The 21638-nt window shown below is 45.5% G+C and overlaps 2 protein-coding genes and 1 pseudogene across 4 annotated transcripts in view; 2 read left to right on the forward strand and 1 right to left on the reverse strand.

The window, feature by feature from the left end:
• Positions 1–313: 313 nt before the first annotated feature.
• LOC146190121 (V-type proton ATPase 16 kDa proteolipid subunit c-like) lies at positions 314–1450 on the reverse strand. The gene is made up of 2 exons (XM_084603384.1): positions 1045–1450; positions 314–527 (listed from the first exon to the last, which is right to left on the reverse strand). Exons 1-2 carry the CDS (start codon positions 1290–1292, stop codon positions 314–316), a joined length of 462 nt encoding a protein of 153 aa, XP_084459510.1. The 5' UTR covers positions 1293–1450.
• A 1360-nt stretch (positions 1451–2810) lies between these two features.
• On the forward strand, positions 2811–3293 carry LOC146190122 (V-type proton ATPase 16 kDa proteolipid subunit c pseudogene; annotated as a pseudogene).
• Positions 3294–14757: 11464 nt separating this feature from the next.
• The window catches only part of l(2)k05819 (transmembrane protein 94-like protein l(2)k05819), a 55625-nt gene continuing 48744 nt past the window's right edge, over positions 14758–21638 (forward strand). The window contains exons 1-5 of one of the 3 annotated variants that reach the window (XM_084604848.1): positions 14758–14896; positions 15545–15706; positions 16385–16401; positions 18705–18841; positions 20194–20405. In XM_084604848.1, the coding sequence (XP_084460974.1) occupies positions 15626–15706; positions 16385–16401; positions 18705–18841; positions 20194–20405 (447 nt within the window). In that variant the 5' untranslated portion in view covers positions 14758–14896; positions 15545–15625. The other 2 variants (XM_084604846.1, XM_084604847.1) reach the window with 2 other exon arrangements.

The raw sequence follows: 21638 nt of genomic DNA on the forward strand, positions 1-21638 counted from the left end.
AACATTTTCAAACACAAAGAAGAACAAGGACGAAAGAACCCAACTGTCGGTGCACGCAGAGTCCATATTGTCCTCTCCACTGCTCCAGGAAAGTTGCACACTACGCTTGGTTCTCTGCTTAGTCTGTCCGCCAGCCACAGGATATCAGCAACGACGAGCAAACGGCACAACTGGACGAGAAGACATTCATGGATGTGTAATGGTCCGGCTACTAAGCAGCAGCTTGAAAGTCATCCTTGGAACACGCCCTGTCCTGCTGTCAACATTTCCAAAATCTGTCGCGGTCACATTCGCTGCCCAGCCGACCTTGGCGTCAGCGAGAGTACATGATGAGGGCTACGATGAGCCCATACAGGCCCAGCACTTCAGCGAAGATGAGGATGAGGATCATGCCGACGAAGAGGCGTGGCTGCTGTGCAGTGCCGCGCACTCCGGCGTCCCCGACAATGCCAATAGCGAAGCCGGCGGCCAGTCCGCTGAGACCGACGCTCATACCAGCGCCCAGGTGCAAAAAGGACTGGTACAACCTGCAATAAGAGTTCAGCGTATAATCATCTCATCAGCCGAAGATAACTCTAAACAATTCATGCCTGCATTTCCTTTCATCTGCTTCTCCTTACCCTCAATATAAGGTTTATTTTCTACAAACTTCACCTGAAACTTCTAAAATCATTTTTGGATTTGCCTTTGGGTGTAAGAAAAAGAACTTTGATATTGACGATTTTGCTCTTATTGCGTAAAGATAAGTTGGTCACAGGCTGTAATGACTTAATTGTTCGCACTGCACAATGTGGAGTCACGGGTCTTTTTATTCAGCTCTCAGATAGATCACGTTTTGAGTCATGGTAGCAGCTGGAAGCCCCAAGCTTTACAGTAACAACCAAACTCATAAACTTAAGTCAATGAATAGCGCTCCACCTACACAAAAAATTAACAGAATAAAATCCTGATTAAACTCGCTAGAAAATAAAAGCAGTCGCGAAACATTCCAAATAGAGACTCGGCGTTATTCGAGGTGTGTTCATTGCAAGCGTGCATACCTACCTGTACGTCTGGCTGAGCGCGGTGGAGATGAGCACGGCCACGACAAGGCCGTAAATGGCAATGATACCTGCCATGACAACCGGAATCATCGACTTCATGATGAGCTCTGGCCGCATCACGGACATGGCCGCTATACCCGTGCCGGACTTGGCGGTGCCGTAGGCCGCACCCAGGGCACTGAAGGCGATCGCCGCCACAGCGCCCATGACGCCGAAGAAGGGCGCGTACGCGGGCTCTTTGTCCGCCATCAGGCCGTCAACTCACTGGCAGGTGCACGCTGGTGTTGTATCCACGCCTGGAACTCGTCTCGGAAGCTGTTCTTGTCTCGCAAGCGGTGACATCAGCAGCGCCGTTCCTCTTCTTTGTTGTCTTCCTTCACTCAAACATCCCGAATCAGTGTAAACGTCCTGCTAAAAGGGACACAAGCTAATTAGGACATCATGCGAAAAAGTGCAGTGTTAGTGGACTGTTAGTTCGTTTCGGCAGAATTTAGCAACTAGCAGACACCAGTTTTCACCTCAGCGTTTGTCCACTACCTTTGTCCGTGTACAACTAAGCAGCGCAGCATTTATGAGAGGATGTCCCAGTCTCAAGCACTTCTTCACTTTTTCACACTTCATTTCTTTGCACATCGTGTCGTATTTCTCGGCATGCTTTACGTAGCACAGCTTTTTGCCTTCGTGGTGCACCCTATTAAATGGTCACTGCTGTTAGGGTTTCCAATCTGATATACCCACGCTGAGGAATCAACTAAGGACCTTCAAGAGTATGGTGACTCGTCGCCAGTGGAAGGATTTCGCCACTAATGGAAGAGGAATAAAACAAAGCACTGATGACCATAACTATGTGCACGTAGCGAAAACTTTGTAAGAGTGGTTTGGGCTGGATGAGGATAAAATAGAATAACTTGTTTCCATCATAATGGAAGTAAATTCTTCTCAAAGCGCAATAAAGATGCAACAGATGTTTGGTTTGGGCTAGTTGGTAGCAGTTTCTTGAAGACATAGCGCAAAAAAGACGGGGACAAGACAGGACAACGCGCCTGTCCTGTCTACATCTGTGTTGTCCCCGTCTTTTTTGCGCTATGTCTTCAAGCAATAAAGATCCTCGATAAAACTTTCAGCGGCATGAGATGGTTTGTGCTCTCAATATGTCACTCATCATCATCATCATCATCATCAGCCTGATTATACCCACTGCAGGGCGAAGGCCTCTCCCATATTTCTCCACCTAACCCGGTTCTGTGCTAGCTGCATCCACTTGACCCCTGCGAACTTCTTAATCTCATCCGCCCACCTAACTTTCTGCCGCCCCCTGCTACGCTTTCCTTCCCTTGGAATCCAGTTTGTTACCCTCAGCGACCATCGGTTATCCTCTCTTCGCACTACATGTCCTGCCCATGTCCATTTCTTCTTCTTAATTTCTACTAGAATGTCGCTAACTTGAGTTATTTCTCTGACCCACTCTGCACGCTTTCTATCTCTTAATGTTACCCCTACCATTTTTCGTTCGATAGCCCTCTGGGTTGTCCTCAACTTAAGTAGAACTCTCTTGGTTAGCCTCCACGTTTCAGCCCCATAGGTGAGTACAGGCACTAACAAGTCCCAACTCCCGCCTGTATGCACGTGAAATGGTAGAAGAAGAGAAGGAAGCCGCCAGTTGCAGACGTGCTGCCGGGGTGTTTCTTGTCTGCTGCCAGTACCCTGCCATAAATTAGAGGTGGGATGGCTGTCCCTGCCCCCGATGTCACGGCGAATCCAGTGACCGCCCTTGTACCCGTCTTCGACCAAGAACACCGCGAGCCCCTGTACGCGCCCTTCTTCGGCATCATGGGCGCCGTGTCAGCCATGGCCATGTGCGCCCTGGGAGCAGCGTACGGCACGGCCAAGGCCGGCTCCGGAATCGCCGCAATGTCGGTCATGAAACCGCAGCTCATCATGAAGTCTCTCATACCCGTCGTCATGGCGGGCATCATCGCCATCTACGGCCTCGTGGTCTCCGTCCTGGTCTCCAGCTCCATTGGCGGAAACTACCGGCTCTACACGTCCTTCCTGCACATGGGCGCGGGCGTGAGCGTGGGCGTCAGCGGCATGGCGGCCGGATTCGCCATCGGCAGTGTGGGCGACGCATGTGTGCGAGGCTGCGCCCAGCAGCCCAAGCTCTTCGTGGGTATGGTGCTCATCCTCATATTTGCCGAAGTGCTCGGACTGTACGGGCTCATCGTGGCACTCATCATGTTCTCGCGGTGAATAAAGTCGGCTGCCGCTCTCTGCTTGGCGTGCGTGTGTGTCCTGGTTCAGGAAACTTTAGCGAGAGCGTATACAACTCGTTCAGCTGAAGAGCCATCACCGTATATTTCCGGCTCGGGTTTTGTTGGAAGTATTCGGAACGCGGTATTGAAAAGCGAGGCCTTTGAGGCGGTGACGTAATTCCGTCTTCTCAACAGTAGGGACCCGCAACTTGTTTCTCCTCACTGGTGGCCTCACAGCTGGTTGAATGGCGAATGTTACCGAATGGTGTCTCTGAACGCAACCTAAAGATAACATGCACTTACTGAAGGAAGGAAATGATTACGGTGAAGGTAACTGAATAGTGTTAGCGTTGTCGTGCCGTCACCTCATGGCTCTTTTCATGTCTGTATTTGCGGCTATTAAGAATGAAAAACATAACATCACATAATGCACCCTAAAGGGGAACACACCTCAGGAAAGATATATGGTAGCTTATTTTAACGTTGTGATATCCGCTTTCATGATTCGAACAGTTCTTTTATTCGCTCAGTGCTCAGGAAATTAGTGTCTATCCATTGCGCCACTGAAGCAACGAGTGCGGCAGGCTTCAAAAGCGCTCTCATACATTTTTAAAATATTCCGCTACCTGTCGCCAGGTGACGCTGCTTAGAGGACCCTAGCATAGGCATTGTTGGGATACAACAGGTGTGAGGTTTTGAGGGGTATTTGGAAAGGAATTATGGTGTCCGGGCTTACTTTCGGAAATGCGGTTTTGTGCCTAAAATAAGAGGTACACTCGACATTAGAAATAAATCAGAGAGCCGTCGGACAATTAGCACTAGGGGCCCATGGCAAAACCACAAATGAGGCGGTACAGGATGGGCTGGGCATCTTTCAAAGTACGGGAAGCTGGGAGCACCGTGTTTAATTAATTAAATTTCGGACCTGACGCTCATCATATCCGTTTTTGCTTTGCACTCGATCAGGACCTATTAATGGCTTCAAAAATTAATACCATAAAAATTTGCAGCTTCGCACTAAATAAATTAACTATTACAGATTTACACAGTAACCACAATATTTTTTTCTGTACCTAAACTCGAATAATGGCGCTCGTCAGGAACTTCTCGACGATGCGCCGATATTATTTGAAGTGCGATCATATCGAAATGTAAGACAGGAATGACTAGCGGATTGTTAGCGCGAAGTGAACTCGAACAGTACGCTCTCAGTCGTATCGCTTGCCGAGCTGGGAGAAGTAAATAGAATCTCCTGTTCAATTTTTGTAGCTTTCGAACATTTACCCAAAGAAAAACTATCGCTGGAGATGCCCCATAGTTTGCATCTTAATGCACGAAAGCGGATGCTGTTTATGCAACGATGCAAACGCAACGAAAAAACGAATTCGTGACGCGAGGACCGCATAGAAATACACGGCTAGCAGACGACGCGGCCGGCTCCAATAGCGTGGCCGTCGCTTTGCACAGGTGGCACTGCGATCGGCAGCGAAATCGAGTGTAGGCAAAAACGCAGCGTGCCTGGCGTGCCCAAGATGGCGTGCCTGCACAGAGCCAAGCGATGCTGCCTTTGAAACTAGTTCGCGCTTGCGAATTTACTGAAGCGTAAGCTTCGCTTGCGCTTAGAAATAGTTTGGCTTATGCCTGGAGAGTATTTCAGCACTTTTGGAGCCGATTACTGCTGGAATTACCCGGTGAAGAGCTGCACTGGCTTCATTCGCCGTCACCTCAACAGCGCGTGGCTACGGTGGGCGGCTGTAGTGACATGGTTAAGTTAAACAAAAAAGCTCAATGTATAAAAAAACTTATAGTCATCACTGTTCAACTCCTGGGCCTATTGCTAGCGCATGAAAGAAGAGCAATATGAACGACTGGAAGTGTGTTTTTCATACAAGCATCTTCACTCTAAGGAACAATTATTACCGGCAACTATAGGCAACTAGAAATCATATTTCTAGCTCACTGTACCTGGAGCCTAAGTGACATAATTTCATCGTATTGTTATTTGTAACATTCGCCTATAGTGCGCTGCCAACTTGTTTTATCCTTGTCGATAAAGAAAACATTTCGCGTCTGTTTCATATATAGCGCGTCAAGGTCATTCACAAGTTAATATATGAAGGCTTTTAAGAAATCTCTCATTTTGTTCTCTTCGCTCTATAGGAGAGGTGCATGAGCGCAAATGCAACATTCTCCACGATCGCTTGCAGCGAAATTTAAGCGATCTGCTGATCTTTTTTTTTTTAATATACTTGGAACATTTTTATTCAAAGGCACGTCATATTATACTACTTATTTTGCACCCCTCATAGCCGAATCCAATTTGGGACATTAAACTTCCATATACCATATATACCAAATTTAAATATCCTGTTCGATCAGAGCTAGGTTGTACGTGCCTATTTAATTCGTTCGTCAGGTTCCTAATGATCTTCAAAAGAAAATTTAATGATCTGAGAAATAATGCTGCGTGACATTGCCGGGATCGTAACGACGTTTACTCGCTTTCTAGGACCGGTAATGACGGATCACTAGTTGAAACTCGCAAAAGTGTAAACAGAGGAAAGCTACTTCGCAAGACCGGGCCTGTTTCGGCAATATCGCACTGGAGTGACCGCTCAAGGTAACTGCAGTTGCCTTCGCAGCACCTTTTGTGTCCTTTTCTGCGAACGCAGGGGCAGTACTGCAAGTGAATTGGATGTCACAGCGCGGCTCTCCTGTCTTCGATTAAAATCATTCGCACATGAAATATCGCGTCAAAACATCTTATGGCTAGATGCAGTGGCGTAGCCAGAAATTATTTTCGAGGGGGGCTGACGTTGCTTCTCAGCCTCCTCCGTATCGAGATACCTATCACCAACCTGTCACCTCTCAACTGCGTCATAAATTCTTCCTGCCGGGGTGCAAAGATTTCACGGAAGGCTAGTACCGTCCGGGACTTTTGTTCCATCGAGTATCCTGCGCATGTATTGTTTCAGAAGAAAATCATTTGTTTAATTTAGCAAATGCAAAACTGAAAATTCATCATAGCCAGTTTTCCAGCCATACAATTAACATGGGTTCGAATACGGACCCGCAGATGAAATGGTTGCCTGCACTATCTCCATTGTGCATATAACTTTGATTATAATGCAGCATCTGCACTAAAACAAACTGAAGTGTTACGAACATATGAGGACTCTCAGCAGACCACTTCGACAGACTTTCCACCGGAGCATACATAGTGGCTAAAAACACCGAGATTTAGTGCAAAAAAGAGGCTCGAGAGGGAGAAGACGCCGCGGCGTCAGAAGATCGAGTGTGGCCTGCGGAGGCTGCGCAAGTGGCGTCCCGCTCTCTGCTAGCTTTTTTTTTTTTTTTTTTTTTTTTCACGCATTCCATCTCTCCTTTCTCTGTCAGCTTGTCTCTTTGTGTGGTCCGATGAACGATTTCAGAAAACTAAATGCACCTTTCGCTTTTTTATTCCCGCCAAAATCCCTTTTTGAGCGTGAAAAAGACATACTGGAGACAAAGTCAAGATTGATTTCCGACTCTGGTGGCTGTTTTGGTCTGCGGTTTATGACAGTATGAAAAAATTTCGTGGGGGGCTGAAGCCCCATAAGCCCTCCCCCTGGGTATACGCCCCTGGCTGGATAGTATATACAACAAAACGTGCATAAGCTGCGGGCGTTTGCTATTGCGCTCTTCGTCGTGCGGCCGAAAAGCAACCACGAAAATTAAAAGTTGCAAACTACCTGATCAAGTTTCAGTGCAGAAGTGCAACGCACGTTAGCCGCGAAGGCAATCCGTCGCCGAAGGTCGCGCTCAACGCCGCCGTTCACTCTCATCTTTATCTGACTCCAATAAGCATGTGAAAACAGGTGCCATTTTATTTTTTGTGCCTCGTGGCGCAACCAACCACACCACAGCTTGCAGGAATATTAGTAATTATGCTCGAAAACACAGCAAGCGCCGCGCATACAATGCAGATGGCTCGGGCTTTTGCCTACACTCCGAAAGTCACTGCTGTCGCTAGCGCCGCCGCATCTCAACAGACGTCCAGGGCTAACGCTTGTCTATAGTTTAGCCTTGACAATCCCAATTCCACGACCCGTCCCGGAATCGCGGCAGCAGTCCACAAAAGATTCCCGTCCCCCTTCAGTCTCAAAAGGGTCCGCACCACTTCTACGGGTTGTTCACAATATAATTCTCGAAGGGTCTCCGACACATCCATGACTGAGAGAGAAAGAGAGACAAATAAACCTCATTTTGTCCAACACAGAGACCAGTTTAGTCCAAAACGGAGCACTGGGCATGTGTTGTCAGCCATAGATAGCTTAGGTGCAGAACGATGGATGGATGGATGGAATATAGGAGCGTCCCCTTTGAAACGGGGTGGAAGCAGTAGCTATCATGCTCATTTTTCTCCATATATCTTAATTATTGATTTAGAATGGTTAACTAAACCATCATTCTATTTATTAAATTTTGCTCCTACATTACTAACATTATGTCACTTCTCTGCTTTTAAGCCACCAATCTTCCAGCCGTTTTTTGCTAGTTTCCACCGCCGGTTTATTCACCCGGCCACTGTTATCTCTAAACCCCAGAGCTTCAGGAACAGTGATTGCGCCTGCATCAACTTCCGGATGGATACCATTGCATTCGAGTATAATATGGTCAATTGTTTCACTGGAGTTTCCACATACAGCACATGCGTCATCTCCATTGTTAAACTTCTTTTTGTAGCTGCGTGTTCTAAGGCACCCTGATCTAGCTTCAAAAAGTAGGGCACTGCCTCTTGAGTTATCAAAGAAATCTTCCTTCCTGATCTGCATTTTCCACTTTCGGTATAATTCCACACTCTGTTTTTTTTTTCATCGAATTTATCCAATTTTTACCTTCTGTGTTTTTCACATGTTGCTTAATGCTCTTTATTTCTCCGTCCTTGTTACTAGCATACTTACTAGTTAGTTTCCTAGTTCTTTTCCTCCATTGTGAGTCAACGCTTTTTAGGTACAGGTATTTAAATACCTTAGCTGCCCATCTGTTACTGTCCAATGTCCTCAGGCGTTCCTCATATAATATTTTACTCTGAGCTTCCCGTACTTCGAAAGATGCCCAGCCCATATCTCCCTGTACCGCCTCATTTGTAGTTTTGCCGTGGGCACCTAGTGCTAATCGTCCAACGGATCTCTGATTTGTTTCTAATGTCGATTGTACCTCTGATTTTAGGCACAAAACCGCATTTCCAAAAGTAAGTCCGGGCACCATAATTCCTTTCCAAATACCCCTCAATACCTCATACCTATTGTATCCCCACAATGCCTTATGCTTCATTACCCCGGCATTCCTTCGCCCTTTGGCCTTAAGTGATTGCTCATGCTTTCCAATGTATGCCAATCCTTCGTTTACCCATACCCCCAAATATTTATATTCTGCTACTCGAGGTATTTCAAGACCTTGTATTTTAAGACCCTGATCAGTTGAGCCGTTGAAAATCATCAGACCCGACTTAACTGCGCTGAAACTGAAGCCTAGAGCGTCCCCTTCTTCTCCGCAATACTTAACTAGAGTTTGCAATTCTTCCAGACTCTAAGCTAGCAGCACAATATCGTCTGCATACATCAAACCGGGAAGGCGCTGCTCTACCGCCTTTCCACCTAATCTATATGACAGGTTAAAACCTAGGTTACTGTCTTGTATCCTCCGTTCCAGGTTTATCATATAAAGCATGAACAGCACCGGTGATAGAAGACACCCTTGTCTTAATCCTTTGCATACTTTGACATCCTCCGTACTTCTTATCCCTTCCCACGTAATTTCTACTTTGTTATCCCGGTATATTTCCTCTAGGAACTCTATTTATTATCTCATAACCGATACCTTCTTCTTTTAATATGTTCCACAGGAGTTCCCTGCTTACGTTGTCGTACGCCCCGTTTATGTCCAGGAAGGCCAAATACAAAGGTCTATTTTCCACTCTAGATATTTCGATGCATTGGGTAAGCACGAACAGGCTATCATCTAAGCGCCTACCATTTCTAAAGCCGTTCCGAAGTTCTTCGAGTATCTTGTTACTTTCAACCCATGCTTGCACCTTTAATTTTACCGCCTGAATGGCTAACCTGTACATTACAGATGTTATGGTAATCGGCCTGTAGGATTTTATGTGCATTCTTTCTCCTTTCCCTTTATAAATCAAATTCATTTTACTCTGCCGCCAGCTGTCCGGAATTTGCTTATTCGTTATGACTGTTTCCAAAGCTTTTAACAACGTTTCCTTACTTTTTGGACCGAGTTCATTAATCAGCTTGATCGGAATTCCATCTATTCCTGTAGATGTGTTTTTAGGAATATTTTTTTCTGCCTTTTTTCCAGTTTAGATTGGTCAGTTCTAAGGTGTTTTGTATTCTGCTACCTTGTGTTGCTTCCTGATTTGCGGAGATTACCCTATCGTCGTTCTTAAATGACTCGGCTATAACTGATGTAATGTAGTTCACTGCGTTGTTTCCCTTTAAACAATTTCCCTCGTTATCTTGAATCCGATCTTGCTTTCTTTGATTCTCCTTCCCTAGTCAGCTTATATGGTTCCAGAACTTTCTTACTCCGCCTCTAGAGGCATCGTATATATCAGCCATCCAGCGATCGGTGGACTGTCTTATTTTACTTTGGACGAGGGCCTGCACTTGAATTTTCTTTTGTCGATATGATTCCCACTTTTGGTCGATTTCCTCCTGGGAAGCCTGTGCTTTCTTTGCCATTCGGTGTTCCCTTGAAGCAGCCCGTCGTTGTTCAATAGCTTCCCTGATTTCCTTATTCCACCAGCTCCGTGGCTTTCTCATTCCATTCCAGTGGTTTGCTACTTTAACCTCCTGAATTTTCCTCCTTATGAGTAGTTCTACCTGTTCATAATCCCAGTCTTCCATGGGGCTTTTCTCCATTGCTTCCTCTATGTCTGCTGCTATTTGCGCTATTTGATCGTCGTTTAATTTTGCGTTTACGTTTTGTCTAAGTTCCATTTCTCTTTTCATCAAGGGCCCCATCTGCAGATTAATACGTTTATGATCACTTCCCAGACTACACTCCCCTTCTTCGTCTATTTCCATTTTTGTGATCTTGCTATAAATTTCCTGCGACATTAGACAATAGTCAATGGTCGTCTGCCTGTTGCGGAATTCCCACGTGATTTGGCCTTCACATTTTGTTTCTCTATTTACTATAACTAGATCGTGTCGCTCGCAGAAATCTAGCATTAGCTTCCCGTTACAATCCGTGTATCCATCCAGATCGTCGATGTGGCCGTTCATGTCCCCCAGCAGAATAATATTGGCCCCGTTTCCAAACTGGCTTATATCGTCACTGAGACATTCAACAAGATCCCTGTTTTCTTGCCTGCATTGATGTCCTGTTCCTAAATAAACTACCCCTAGCCATGTCTTTATGCCGGCAATGGTTCCTGAAACCCAGATATGTTCTTTACAAGATGATTTAATTCTTTGCCAATTTGTTCCCTGGTGTATCAACATACCTACCCCTCCACCCTTTCTTTCCGTTCTCGTTCTGTTGCACCCTTCCCAGACGTAGCCTTCTATAAACGGCGGATCTTCTAGATCCCTGAGATGAGTCTCGCAAGGAGCGTACACACCTATTTTGTCATCCTTCAACTGCTGTTCTATCTCTAGCCATTTCGCTCTTTTTCTACCTCCTTGCATGTTTATGTAGCTGATCCTAGTGTTAAATTTCCTTTTTGTACTTTTCTTTCTCGACCTACTCTTTGCCATTTTTGGGGGCTCAGCCTCCATTATTACACTTTCTTCTGCTTCACTTCTAACTACCTCTGTGCACGGAGTCCTCGCGGACCCCCTAAAAAAGCTACAGCCCTGTCTGCCAAGCGCCAGCCGATCTCTGCTCCGACCCTTCTGTTAAAATGAATGCCATCTCGCTGAAAAGCCCTACCAAAACCTGCTTTATGTACCTCCCTGTTTACCTCAACCACTTCGAAACGCTTCTCCAGGCTTAACTTTCTTATGTCCTGATTAACTGTCACCACGTCCTTTTCCATCTTTCCGTTCAATCCTAGCACTTCTGGTAGTGTGCATACAACTATCTGCGTTTTCTGTGCTATCTCCCTGATCTCGTCCACTCCCATAGCTAAACTTTCCACCACTCCTGCAGCGTCACCATTTAGGACATCGTTTAGACCCGCGGCTACTATTACCATACTGCGCTCTGCGGAATTCTTCAACAGTCTATTTTTACTCTCTTTTAGCACAGCCCTCATTGTTCTCCCTGGGAAGGCTCCAACCAACACTCTCTTATCACCCCTTACACGTTCCAAGATATCTCGCTTGCACCTGTTCATGTTAGAATCTCCGGCGATAAGCACCTGGGCCTTCTCTCTCCCTCTCCCAACTGTTGGCTCCTGCTTTCGGTTATTTGTGTCCTTATCTCTGGGATTTTCATTCTTCCTTACTTCTTCCTTTTTTTCCGGCGTCTTAGCTGCTTCTAAATAACTCTGACGGTTCGGATCCGCCTGACCTACTTTGCTTATGCCTTCCATGCCAGTGCTGGCCCCAGCCACGTGGCCCGCATTGGAATGTTCGTCCTTGTTGGTTCTAAAGACAAAGTCGGCCCCTTTTTTTTTTCAATTTGAGTAAGCTGTCCAAGCAGTTTCTGATTTTCCGTCCTTAGCAAACGTACTTCATTTTCTAAATCCTCCACACGAGACACTAAACTGCCCCTTTCTTGATCAAATCTATCTAGACGTGCATTCAGTACGCAACACCGACACAAAAAGTCGCTGCCTTTCGCTTCACCTACAGAGTCAAAACGCGTTTCTTTGAGATTAACCTGCGCCTCACACTGAGTACACTTTACCTTCTTTTGACTGCACATCTTAAGCGCTCATCGACTGAACTATAACTGTTACGAATTCTTAGAATATACAAATTGCCAAAAGAAGACACAAGAAACGACTAGCAAACACACGTTAAAAACCAATTCTGCGAATGCCAATAGCCTAGAAAGAAAAATATTTATCTAAACAAGATAGCTAAACAATGAACGCGAAGAAAACCTAGCTGCCGGCACGAAAAACCAGGCCGCTAGGACCAAGAGCTAAAATCTATTCTTTAGGCTGCACCTAACCTAACTAGCTGAAAAAGAAATAAAGTTAATAAAAGAAAGAACTCATCTATTTGACGCTTCGGAAGCTCCCGCTGTCGCCAGTCCGTCCGTTTCCGGTAGCCACGTGCAATCGGAGGAGCGATGGAACACGCGTCCGCACCCCACGGCTGTCAACTGTGGTGCAGCCGTGCAGTAGAACCACTGCTGCAGCGCACCTCTCTTGTGGCCGCCAAGCGAAGTACGTTTTAAGGTCGGGTTACCGCGAGGCTCTCTAACATATTTTCTGCAGAAATTATTTCACAGTAGTTGGGGGGGACAGTAAGTGCAGACTAGTTTCCTTGCCTTGCGGAGACGCGTGAGAATTATCTTTGATTACACCCTGACAAACCCTTCTCCATTCCAGTAAAAAAATCAGTGGGTGCAATTAGGACGACCAGTTAGATTTAATTGGTTCTGCCGATTCCAACTAGTTTGTCCAATTGGTCCTGTACAACCCAACTGGTTTCTTCACTTCCAATTGGGAAACCCAAATGGTTTCTTCACTCCTAGTTGGGACCCCCAATTGGTTTCTTCACTGCCATTTTGTAAATTCGATTGTTTTCTTCAATCCAATTAGGAACGAACCCAATTGGGCCTCCAACCAAACTTCTTATTGGTTCTAACTGATCCAAAAGGAACATTCCCAATTGGGAAAATCCAAGCATGATATGAACATATTTCTATAAAAAGATATACAGTGAAAGTTTTCTTATAAAAGAATATGATGATTAATCTTCCTAATTGTTTTTATCGTGTCTAACGCCAGTGCGGGCATATTTAAATAAGTTAGCTCTTAATAATGGAGAAGTGTCACTGGCCCCAGCGTGACTGTCCAGCGAATGGAGTATGTGGCTCTGCAAAGTATCTTGTGGGTATACATTGAGGCTGTGTTAGCTCCTTGTGTTATTCATGCTTGCCTCTCATAATTGCTGTAAAAACCTGTAATTTCAATCCACTTGTGTATAAAAAGTTGGCACTACTGCATCTCCTCCAAAAAAAAAAAAACAACTTAAAATTGAATTTCCGTTCTATATGAGTACAAACCATTTTGGCTCAATCGGTACCCCATTTGAGTTCAATTGGTACTTGATCTGGACGGGTGACCCATTGGACCCATTTGGTGGACGGATGACGAATGACCATGGAAGCACCAATTCATATTAAATGGTCGGGCCCAATGGGTGGCGAAAACACAACTGGTTTTTGATGAATTCATTTCAGTTGAAAAATTTGCGGTTGGACCCATTAGATTTTTTTTTTTTTTTTTACTGGGATGATAAAAAAAATATACGCTGACGAACCTGAACACGTCAGAGGTAAAAGAGACAAAAAGAAAGCCAGAACGGAAATTAAGCACCACAATGTCTTCTGCGATTGGCTGCCTCGCGAGCTGCTTCCGGTGACATGCGAAATTTTCTGAAAACTTGGAAACTGAGCGACAACGACGAGCGGCAATGCTTTGGCGGCCCTTAGCCCGTCGCCGCGAATTGTCGACTCATGCTCTTAGTGCTTGATAAGGCAGCAGGCAGGGACATATATGCGTGCAGTCGGGGGCCTAGATGATAACACTGTACGCAAATATGCTGCAGCAGTTCGTCGCGCCGATGATCGAGATGATGTAGTTCGTGGAAAAAAAAAAAAAATCCGAGGAACTTTAGCGACTAAAGTAGTGAAAGGCGAAAGCCTGAGAAGTCTCAGCTTGTCTAGTGTTGCTGCCATCTGCAATCCCACACTTGAACGCGCGCCAAGGAACGCCACGCGACAGCCGCCGCAAAAACGGGACACATTTTGTCCACGACAATATGAGCCATTAAAGGCTTCCACCTTAATAACGAGCAACGAACTCTTGCCCCCTCTTCGCCGGGCACAGTCGTTGAAAATGGTCGACGGGGTAGCTACGCAGTAGCGCTAAAAGGTCTTTTATGGGAGTTCAGACTTCTGACGTCTGACTCTGACAAATGAAACGATGGACGAAACGCGCTCTACTGCTTGCTTGGCCTTGCTTAATTAGATTGGACTGAATTAATTAGACCAGCCTCGATGAGGATCCTAATCAGAACGTTCATATCTGATAAGGACCAACGCAATGCCAACAAGTGGCTCCTAACTCTAGCTCAAAAGTGCCGCTTAACCGACTTAACCAGCTTAACATTGGGCTTAAAACAAGCCTCTAGATAAAGTTAATTTATTTCTTGCTATATAGCAGTAAATTATGTAAATTTTTTATAGTTATAAAAATGTAAATGCAAGCGTGTTTTGTCGACGTTCAGTCGTTAATTTGACGATTTGACTTCCGCGGGTGTCGCGTCAGTTGCATACGAAGCAATATGGCGCTTGCCAGCGGCCAAAAATAAAAACTAGCAGACAGCTTTCATAACTACCCTTGTCGCGCACTTAATAGCCCTTCAATGAGAGACTTCCTTTCACACCTAAAGAGCTCTGGATCCCGCCGGTCCGGTGAGCTGCTCGGCAAACTCGGCAGTTGCGACATTCCGACTGCCGTTACAGTCTTTGTTTCCTCCAAGCATCGCACTGTGTAGTGTAGGGCCTCACTCTCTCTTGAAGATTTTCTTTTCTTGCGTTGTACTCATTGTTGTTTTTGTAGGTCTTTCCTTTGTTGTTGTTGTTTTTGTTCGTAAAGGAGCGTGACTGTTGCTTACGGTCAGTTTAATTGATTGATCTCACTTTCAATCCGCGCGCAGGTGGTTCAGCTCAGCCGGCTTATATGATCTTTTTGATCGTTGCTAATCTCTAACGTACTCCATCGAATTATTCTCAGGCGTCTTCTAAACAGTTTCCATATCCCTCTTCATATGCATACACAGTCACAGGCGTGTTCCAATTACTATGGGGTTTTATTTTTTATATTATTTCTGGTCTTCATCATCTTTCGTTGCTGCCCCTAAACTTGCTGTGGAGACCAAAACAACTGGTAACATGGTCGTATTTTGCGCAACCTTATAGCTTTCGGATGTATTCCGTTGATTAGCTCCATCCTTCATTTTGAGCCGATCTCCTACCCATGGCTTTGTCGCGCTTTAACGTGCGACACGCGTTGCGATAAGATAGCAATCCCGAACCGCACGTTCTTCTTCTTGTATCCAGAGCTCGATTGCGGGGTCATGACACGGGCCCTCGAGATGTCTGCGTGAAAGAGCGGACGCTGCCAGCCGAGCAGACGACGCTATGGAGCCGACAGGCCTGACAACCGCCGAGGCTCTGCGACGATTACATCAGAGCCTCAAAACGGAGCTCGAGCAGTTCAAGGTAGGAGAGAGGCTAAGTATAGCATCGATCGACGCGCTTGTTAAACGATTGGAGCTGCATGTTGTACTGACTATGTGTAGACCTTGAGAGGAACTGTATGTATGCGCACTTTTTTGTTTTGGATACGCGCGCACCCTTTCCTATGGTGGCATCCATAGACGAAGAGGGCAGTTCTCGCCTCCCCTGACGGGCATTGTCCCCTATTTTTCAGAAGGGCATATCTCTGACTAGGTAGCGTGCTCCACGCACACTTTTGTACCTGCCCAAAGTTATGAAGCAAATGGGAATAAGGCATGCACTGAGCTGTAACAAATCACTCAACACGGCAAGTAATGAGAGTTTGTTATGGGGCACAGTTATAGATGATTGCCTGGAATCATCCTTAATAAGCTATACGCAGTTTTCTGCTAGTGCACGGCCTATTTTGTTGTTCTTAGATGCTATATACAACATTTACCTCTCAGTGTAACTGAAAATAAATGTGCAGCACAAGCAAGTCAAAGAAGCATCAGTGTTGAACAGTGGTATGTCCAACTTATTTGGCAGTATAAGGCTATAAGCCTGAGTGGTTTTCCCTTTATTGCTGACATCTTTAAAGTAACACTGTATGTGCACTATTTTGCACATGCTGCGATATCCAGTGTGTTAAACTCAGTGTTTTTTTTTTTTTTTTTTCAGAAAGTTCTCATGACCAGGTGCTTGTTATTTTTCAGCGCAGGGAATGTGAGGTCACCTGGCTTGGGGAGGCCTTCCACCATAACAACCCACACTCCATTTTCCGATGGCCCAGCGTTGTTCTGTTGCTGTTCGAAGTGGTCGCATTTGTTGTGGCTTATTCTCTCGGAGGGTGAGTTATCACGCAGCGGTGTTAGTTAGCCCCATCCGGTTAGTATTCAAAAGCCAGCAGTTTAAGGTGACACTGCAGAGAAATAGGAGTTGACCTGCATCTGTAGGGTGCCGGTTCTGAACAGAAAGAGGCCACTCTAATTGGAAAGCAAACTTTCCACAGGGTAGGAAGAGAAAAACCTGCATGTCATCATCTCCGGCTGACGTCAAAGTAAAATGTGAGAGTCAGTACGGATTATCAGGCATGGACTCCTGAAGCTACACTATGCCACCATTCACTTCAGTATGGTAAATAAAATAAAAAGCATAGCAGCAAACAAAAGGGACCTAAAGTTGTGGCCACGCCTGTAGCCATAAGCCTGCACATTCTTTATGCATTTATTCAGTCGTGATATCCGCATTTGTTTTCAGCTACGAGACGTCGTAAACTTGAGGGACACTCAGAGCGACCTATGGTGATCTTTGCCTCAGTACTGAAGGTCATAGGCGATCATGGGTGGGCCGGCTGTGAGCCATCCTTGCAAGCTCTGGCTGTGATAACATCTTGCTGAAGAGCCACAAAGCAGGTAAAAACTCTCTCTTAAAATACAGCTAAATTATTTGGAATACAGTTCTCCATCACTCGGGAATTGATGAATGAAAGCGCCGGGAGGCGTTCCAGACCGGGACTTGCAGAATGGGACGCAGCAGTAAACCATAGCACTGTAGTCACATACGTGACAAGAGGGGTCGGACACCAGACAGGTCAGTTATTCCAGGTGCGGAGGCTTCTCTTGCTCAAGCATGTGCACATCGTTCAGGAGAAATAAAGTTGAAATTTGCGGAAGAGAACATACGTCTGAACCAAAGGAAATGTGAAAAGTACACTGCGGCCGAGATAGTCAATGATGTCACAAAGTCATCTTCTTCATTACAAACTAGCCGTGTGGTTTAGCAGCATAGGTGGTGGGCAAAAATGTGTCCCGAGGCTTTCAGGCTATCCAGCTATCCACATATGAGGAAACTTTGCTAACGAAACTTGCAAGGTGTCAACGACCAGCCTTACTTGCCAACAGATATGTGAAAGCGCCCGAAGTTGCAGCACATGTGCAGAATTGAACAGAAATGGGCCCAAAAGTGAAAAAATACTGTTGCTTTGGCATATCCTTTGAGATGATGCATGCAGGCGAAACAGGTGCTCCTCCTCATTCAGCTACTAATTGTAGCAGGGTTGCAGAATTTGATGCATAGCAGAAAACAATGGATGTGACAGAAACAGCATACTACGTGCTCACTCCTTTTCGACACCAAACAGTCCTGAGAGCACAAGAATGCTCGTGTGATAAGTTCGGTGCTTCTGTAGCCTTGTCATTAAATTTTTGATGAATGCAAGTTCCCTCTCGTGTCATGAAGAAAACAATGTTACAGCAGGAGGAAGGAAAAAAAAATTCAGCTTTTGTACAGCATAACAGGGTTGAGCTTACGCTGCTACTTGGCTGTGCTTGGAACGCAGAATCATTACAACAGGGAATTGACTTCACAGATGGTATTTAGCACACTTCATGCACTGTAAGAAATAAGACAAAGTAAATATTACTGTTGCCTGAGCCTATACTGAATCACTTTGGCACACATAAAACTTAAACAACACAATTCCCATAGGTATTTTGCTCACATTGTTAACTGAAAACATGCAGAGGGCAAATGGAATTCAGGCTTAGGTAAGCGATTAATGTCTCATACCACTCGCCCAGTGAAAGCAATCTTTACTGCCAACCTTTAGATGCGCCACACGAGCTAAACTGGATGAAATTTGAAATAAGAAGGAATCTTCCACAATTCCTTTTTATCTTGGCACTGTGAACCTCGCAAACAAATGCTTGAAGGCGCAAAAGTAGGCATGCACCGACCATCACCACACAAGCGAGCTGCTAGGGCTAGGTAGGTCCTGCGCACCCCTCATGGTGAAATAGAGCGCAACTCGCTTAGAGGAACTCGTATTCGTTGCGAGTGCACTGGACATATGAAAGTATGCACCGCCGCTGCTTGAGTCTGCTGGGTTTATAGAGGCAAAAGAAGCTGTTGAGATGCTTTTGAATTGATGAAACTCTCATTAATTCAACACGTGTCTGTTGGTGATGAAAACATTTAAATTTTCCGCATTGTTTTGCAGGGGACCTGTGCTTGTTGGTGATTCGCTCTTCCTCATCTGCGTACTGGCTCTCAATGTTGTCCTCGTGATATGGGACACGAGATTGCGCCACCTTGAGATGAGGCGCCGAGCACGAGCCATGATCACCACAGTGGCAAGTGCGTTCCTTGGGCCTCGCTTTATTGGCCTGACATTTGCCTAGCCTGGATTCTAATAAAGGTGCAAGGCATTGGCGGCATGCTTTAGTTGGATGTAGCTTAAGAAAAAAGTGGCTTGTGTTTCTAAAACGACCCCCCCCCCCCCCTCTTTCTCCCGCACCCAATGGCATCAAAGATTCTCATGAAAGCATGGTTAATGCCCTTTGTCCTGCCGGCTTAACAGTGCAGCGTGTGTCAGATTAAAAAAGGGTTCACCGATTCTCAAATAGGAATAAACTCGGCATAGTGAAAATCAGTCAATGGGCTTGGCTAAAAGGCCTTCTCTGAGGGGTGCTTTTTGAGTTGTATCCAACCAGAGGTGGTGAGGCATGAGCAGTGACTGATGCACAAAGTTTTGTGAATACCAATGCATGAAGAACAGGGGTGATTCAGGTTTGTTGCTTACATATGTCACATTTGGAACCTTTCTGTCATATCATGTGCCTCCAGTTATTATTCACTCCGTGGATGACATTTGCATTTTATCAGTGTGGATCCCATGCTGTCTCTTTATATTGTCATTATTCATAATATTTAGTCAACTAATTTCCCACTTTCTTAAACACTGCCTTAAGATTAAAATGTTCACCAGTAGCTTCATTTGTTTCAACCACTGTTGGCAGTTGCACTCTGCAGGAAGAAAAAAAAAGTCCTCCTCTTACTCGCATGTTTATTTACCTCTCTCTCTCACAAGGGTTCTTCCTTACCTGAGTAGTAACCTATCTGTCTGCTTGGTTTATATGGCACGCAAGATGGCAGCAGTGTAGACTGAAATGTCTCCACACAGAACAAGAGATGGGGCTTGGCAGTATCTGGCTTTGTCTTCACACAGTTTCAAAACTGTGTTTGATCCCAAGATCTGTCGTATCTTGATCACATGCAAGGCTAGTGGAATTGAGGCGTTTTTAGGAATGTAACTGCTTTTTCAATCTAACTTTAGTAATATCAGCATTTTATCCACTGTAGGAGAGAGGCCTCTCCCTTATCCTCCCAGTTAACCCTGTCCTGTGCTTGCTGTGACCAACTAATTCTTGCAGACTTCCTAGTCTCATCTGACCACCTAACCTTCTGCCACCCCCACTGCTGCACTTGCCTTCCCCTGGACAGCACTCTGTTACTCTAGGAGGCAATCATTTGTTCTTGCGCTACATATCCTGTCATGTCCATTTCGTCTTCCCAATAATGGCCCTGCCAATAATCTTCCTTTCTTCTTGTACTGTGCTTCTTGAATCTACATCTCTTGAACTATGCCTATTCAGCCATGCTTATCAGCTGTGCTTATCTAAGCCCCTGTTCTTGTCCATGTTGGCCAGATGCCCTTGAGCATGGCAGTGGAGAGGAGGCACCCTGGTCCTCCTCAGAGCATGCTCCGCTGTTCCAGCCGGCATCACCCTGCATCAGCCTGCAGTGGGCCCTTCGGGACAACATGCTGGTCAATGTACCAGTACACCTGCTGGTCGAAGGGGACGTGGTGGTGGTCCGGCCGGGACACCAGGTACCGGGCAGGTGCACCCTGGTCACCCGGGTGAGCGGCCCTGCCTGACTCTCTGAAAACAACTAGTCATCACCACCCAGTCGTTCGGTATAGTACACAGCGTGGTGATACTGGGCCATGAACATATCAGTTTACGTAATATTTGAAGCAAAAGCTGTTAGTAAGAAGAACTCCCGAGTCCACTACATTGGCGTAGACTGCTGCACATTGAGTAGGGATCGTATGTGAGGTGAGCATGCGAGGTAGGGAGTACGGGAAAGGGAAGGAAATATCGGATGTAACCAAGCAGGGGATTAAGTGCTGCATTGCACAACGTTGGGTGAAAGAGAATACACAGGTGCAATGCACCTCTGTATTTCTTGCTATAGTGCGAAGAGTGTGCAGGTTTTTTGCTACAGTGCAACACGATGGAAGAGCTAGGATGGCGCTTCACAGTGCAGTACAAGAGGGCACCGCACTGGCCGTACTGTGTATAAACAGAGGGAGTGCTACCTAGCGTATTGTAACAACTATCACCAGTCTCTTGCATTATACCATTTTATTGTTTCATTGAAGTGCAATTCTTCAGTATAAAATTTCTTGCTCAAAGGGGGGAGTACCTTTTTTAAAAGTAAAAAAATGGTTTGTAGGTATTTAGAAATAAGCCTGGTTCACTTGGTTTTTATAATACACCAATTCCTGTTCTTTGATAAAAAAAATTCACCAGAAAAACCTAACACTGATTACATGCATGCATCTGAAAGCATTGCAGTCTCACTGGTAAAATGTCTTCAAGTGGGGCTTTTGACATGTATTAAGATTCTTTCTGTTAGTACTGCATTCAGTGTGTGTTTGCATGTCCACATAGACTGCCATGCTTCACCTGACATCTAGGAGCCATATTCACCAAAATCTCAGTTTGAAACACACTGCTGGAAGTACATGTCATTGGTCTGAATCTGCGGTGTAAGCTGGCCTCCGTCTTTACTAGCACGTATAGTATGCTATAGACCGGAATACGATGCTTTTGAACCAAGACCAAATTGCGCATACTCTCAAAACCAGACTTCAGGCACCATCTCTCTCGAGTCTGCCAAAATTATAACCTTTGTGACTGTATGTAATTGTTCATGTCATGCTCATGCAAGTACATACACTAAGTTACCTGGGCCCCAACGTGTTGTTTATGATGTAGTAACAGCCAAAGTAAGAGAAGCACCTGGATATTCGACCGCTTTGTGTGTCATACTAGACGTGTGTGTCGAGGGATCAGATATTTGCAGT

The sequence above is a fragment of the Amblyomma maculatum genome, chromosome 5, assembly GCF_055883805.1.
Source record: "Amblyomma maculatum isolate TAMU_Amacu chromosome 5, ASM5588380v1, whole genome shotgun sequence".
NCBI lineage: Eukaryota > Metazoa > Arthropoda > Arachnida > Ixodida > Ixodidae > Amblyomma > Amblyomma maculatum.

Bases quoted from the DNA above. Each gene is read 5' to 3' on its own strand.
- LOC146190121 (XM_084603384.1), bottom strand. From the start codon at position 1,292: ATGGCGGACAAAGAGCCCGCGTACGCGCCCTTCTTCGGCGTCATGGGC. The intron at 528-1,044 runs GTAGGTATGCAC...CTCTTATTGCAG, and splicing joins GCGCTCAGCCAGACGTACAG to GTTGTACCAGTCCTTTTTGC.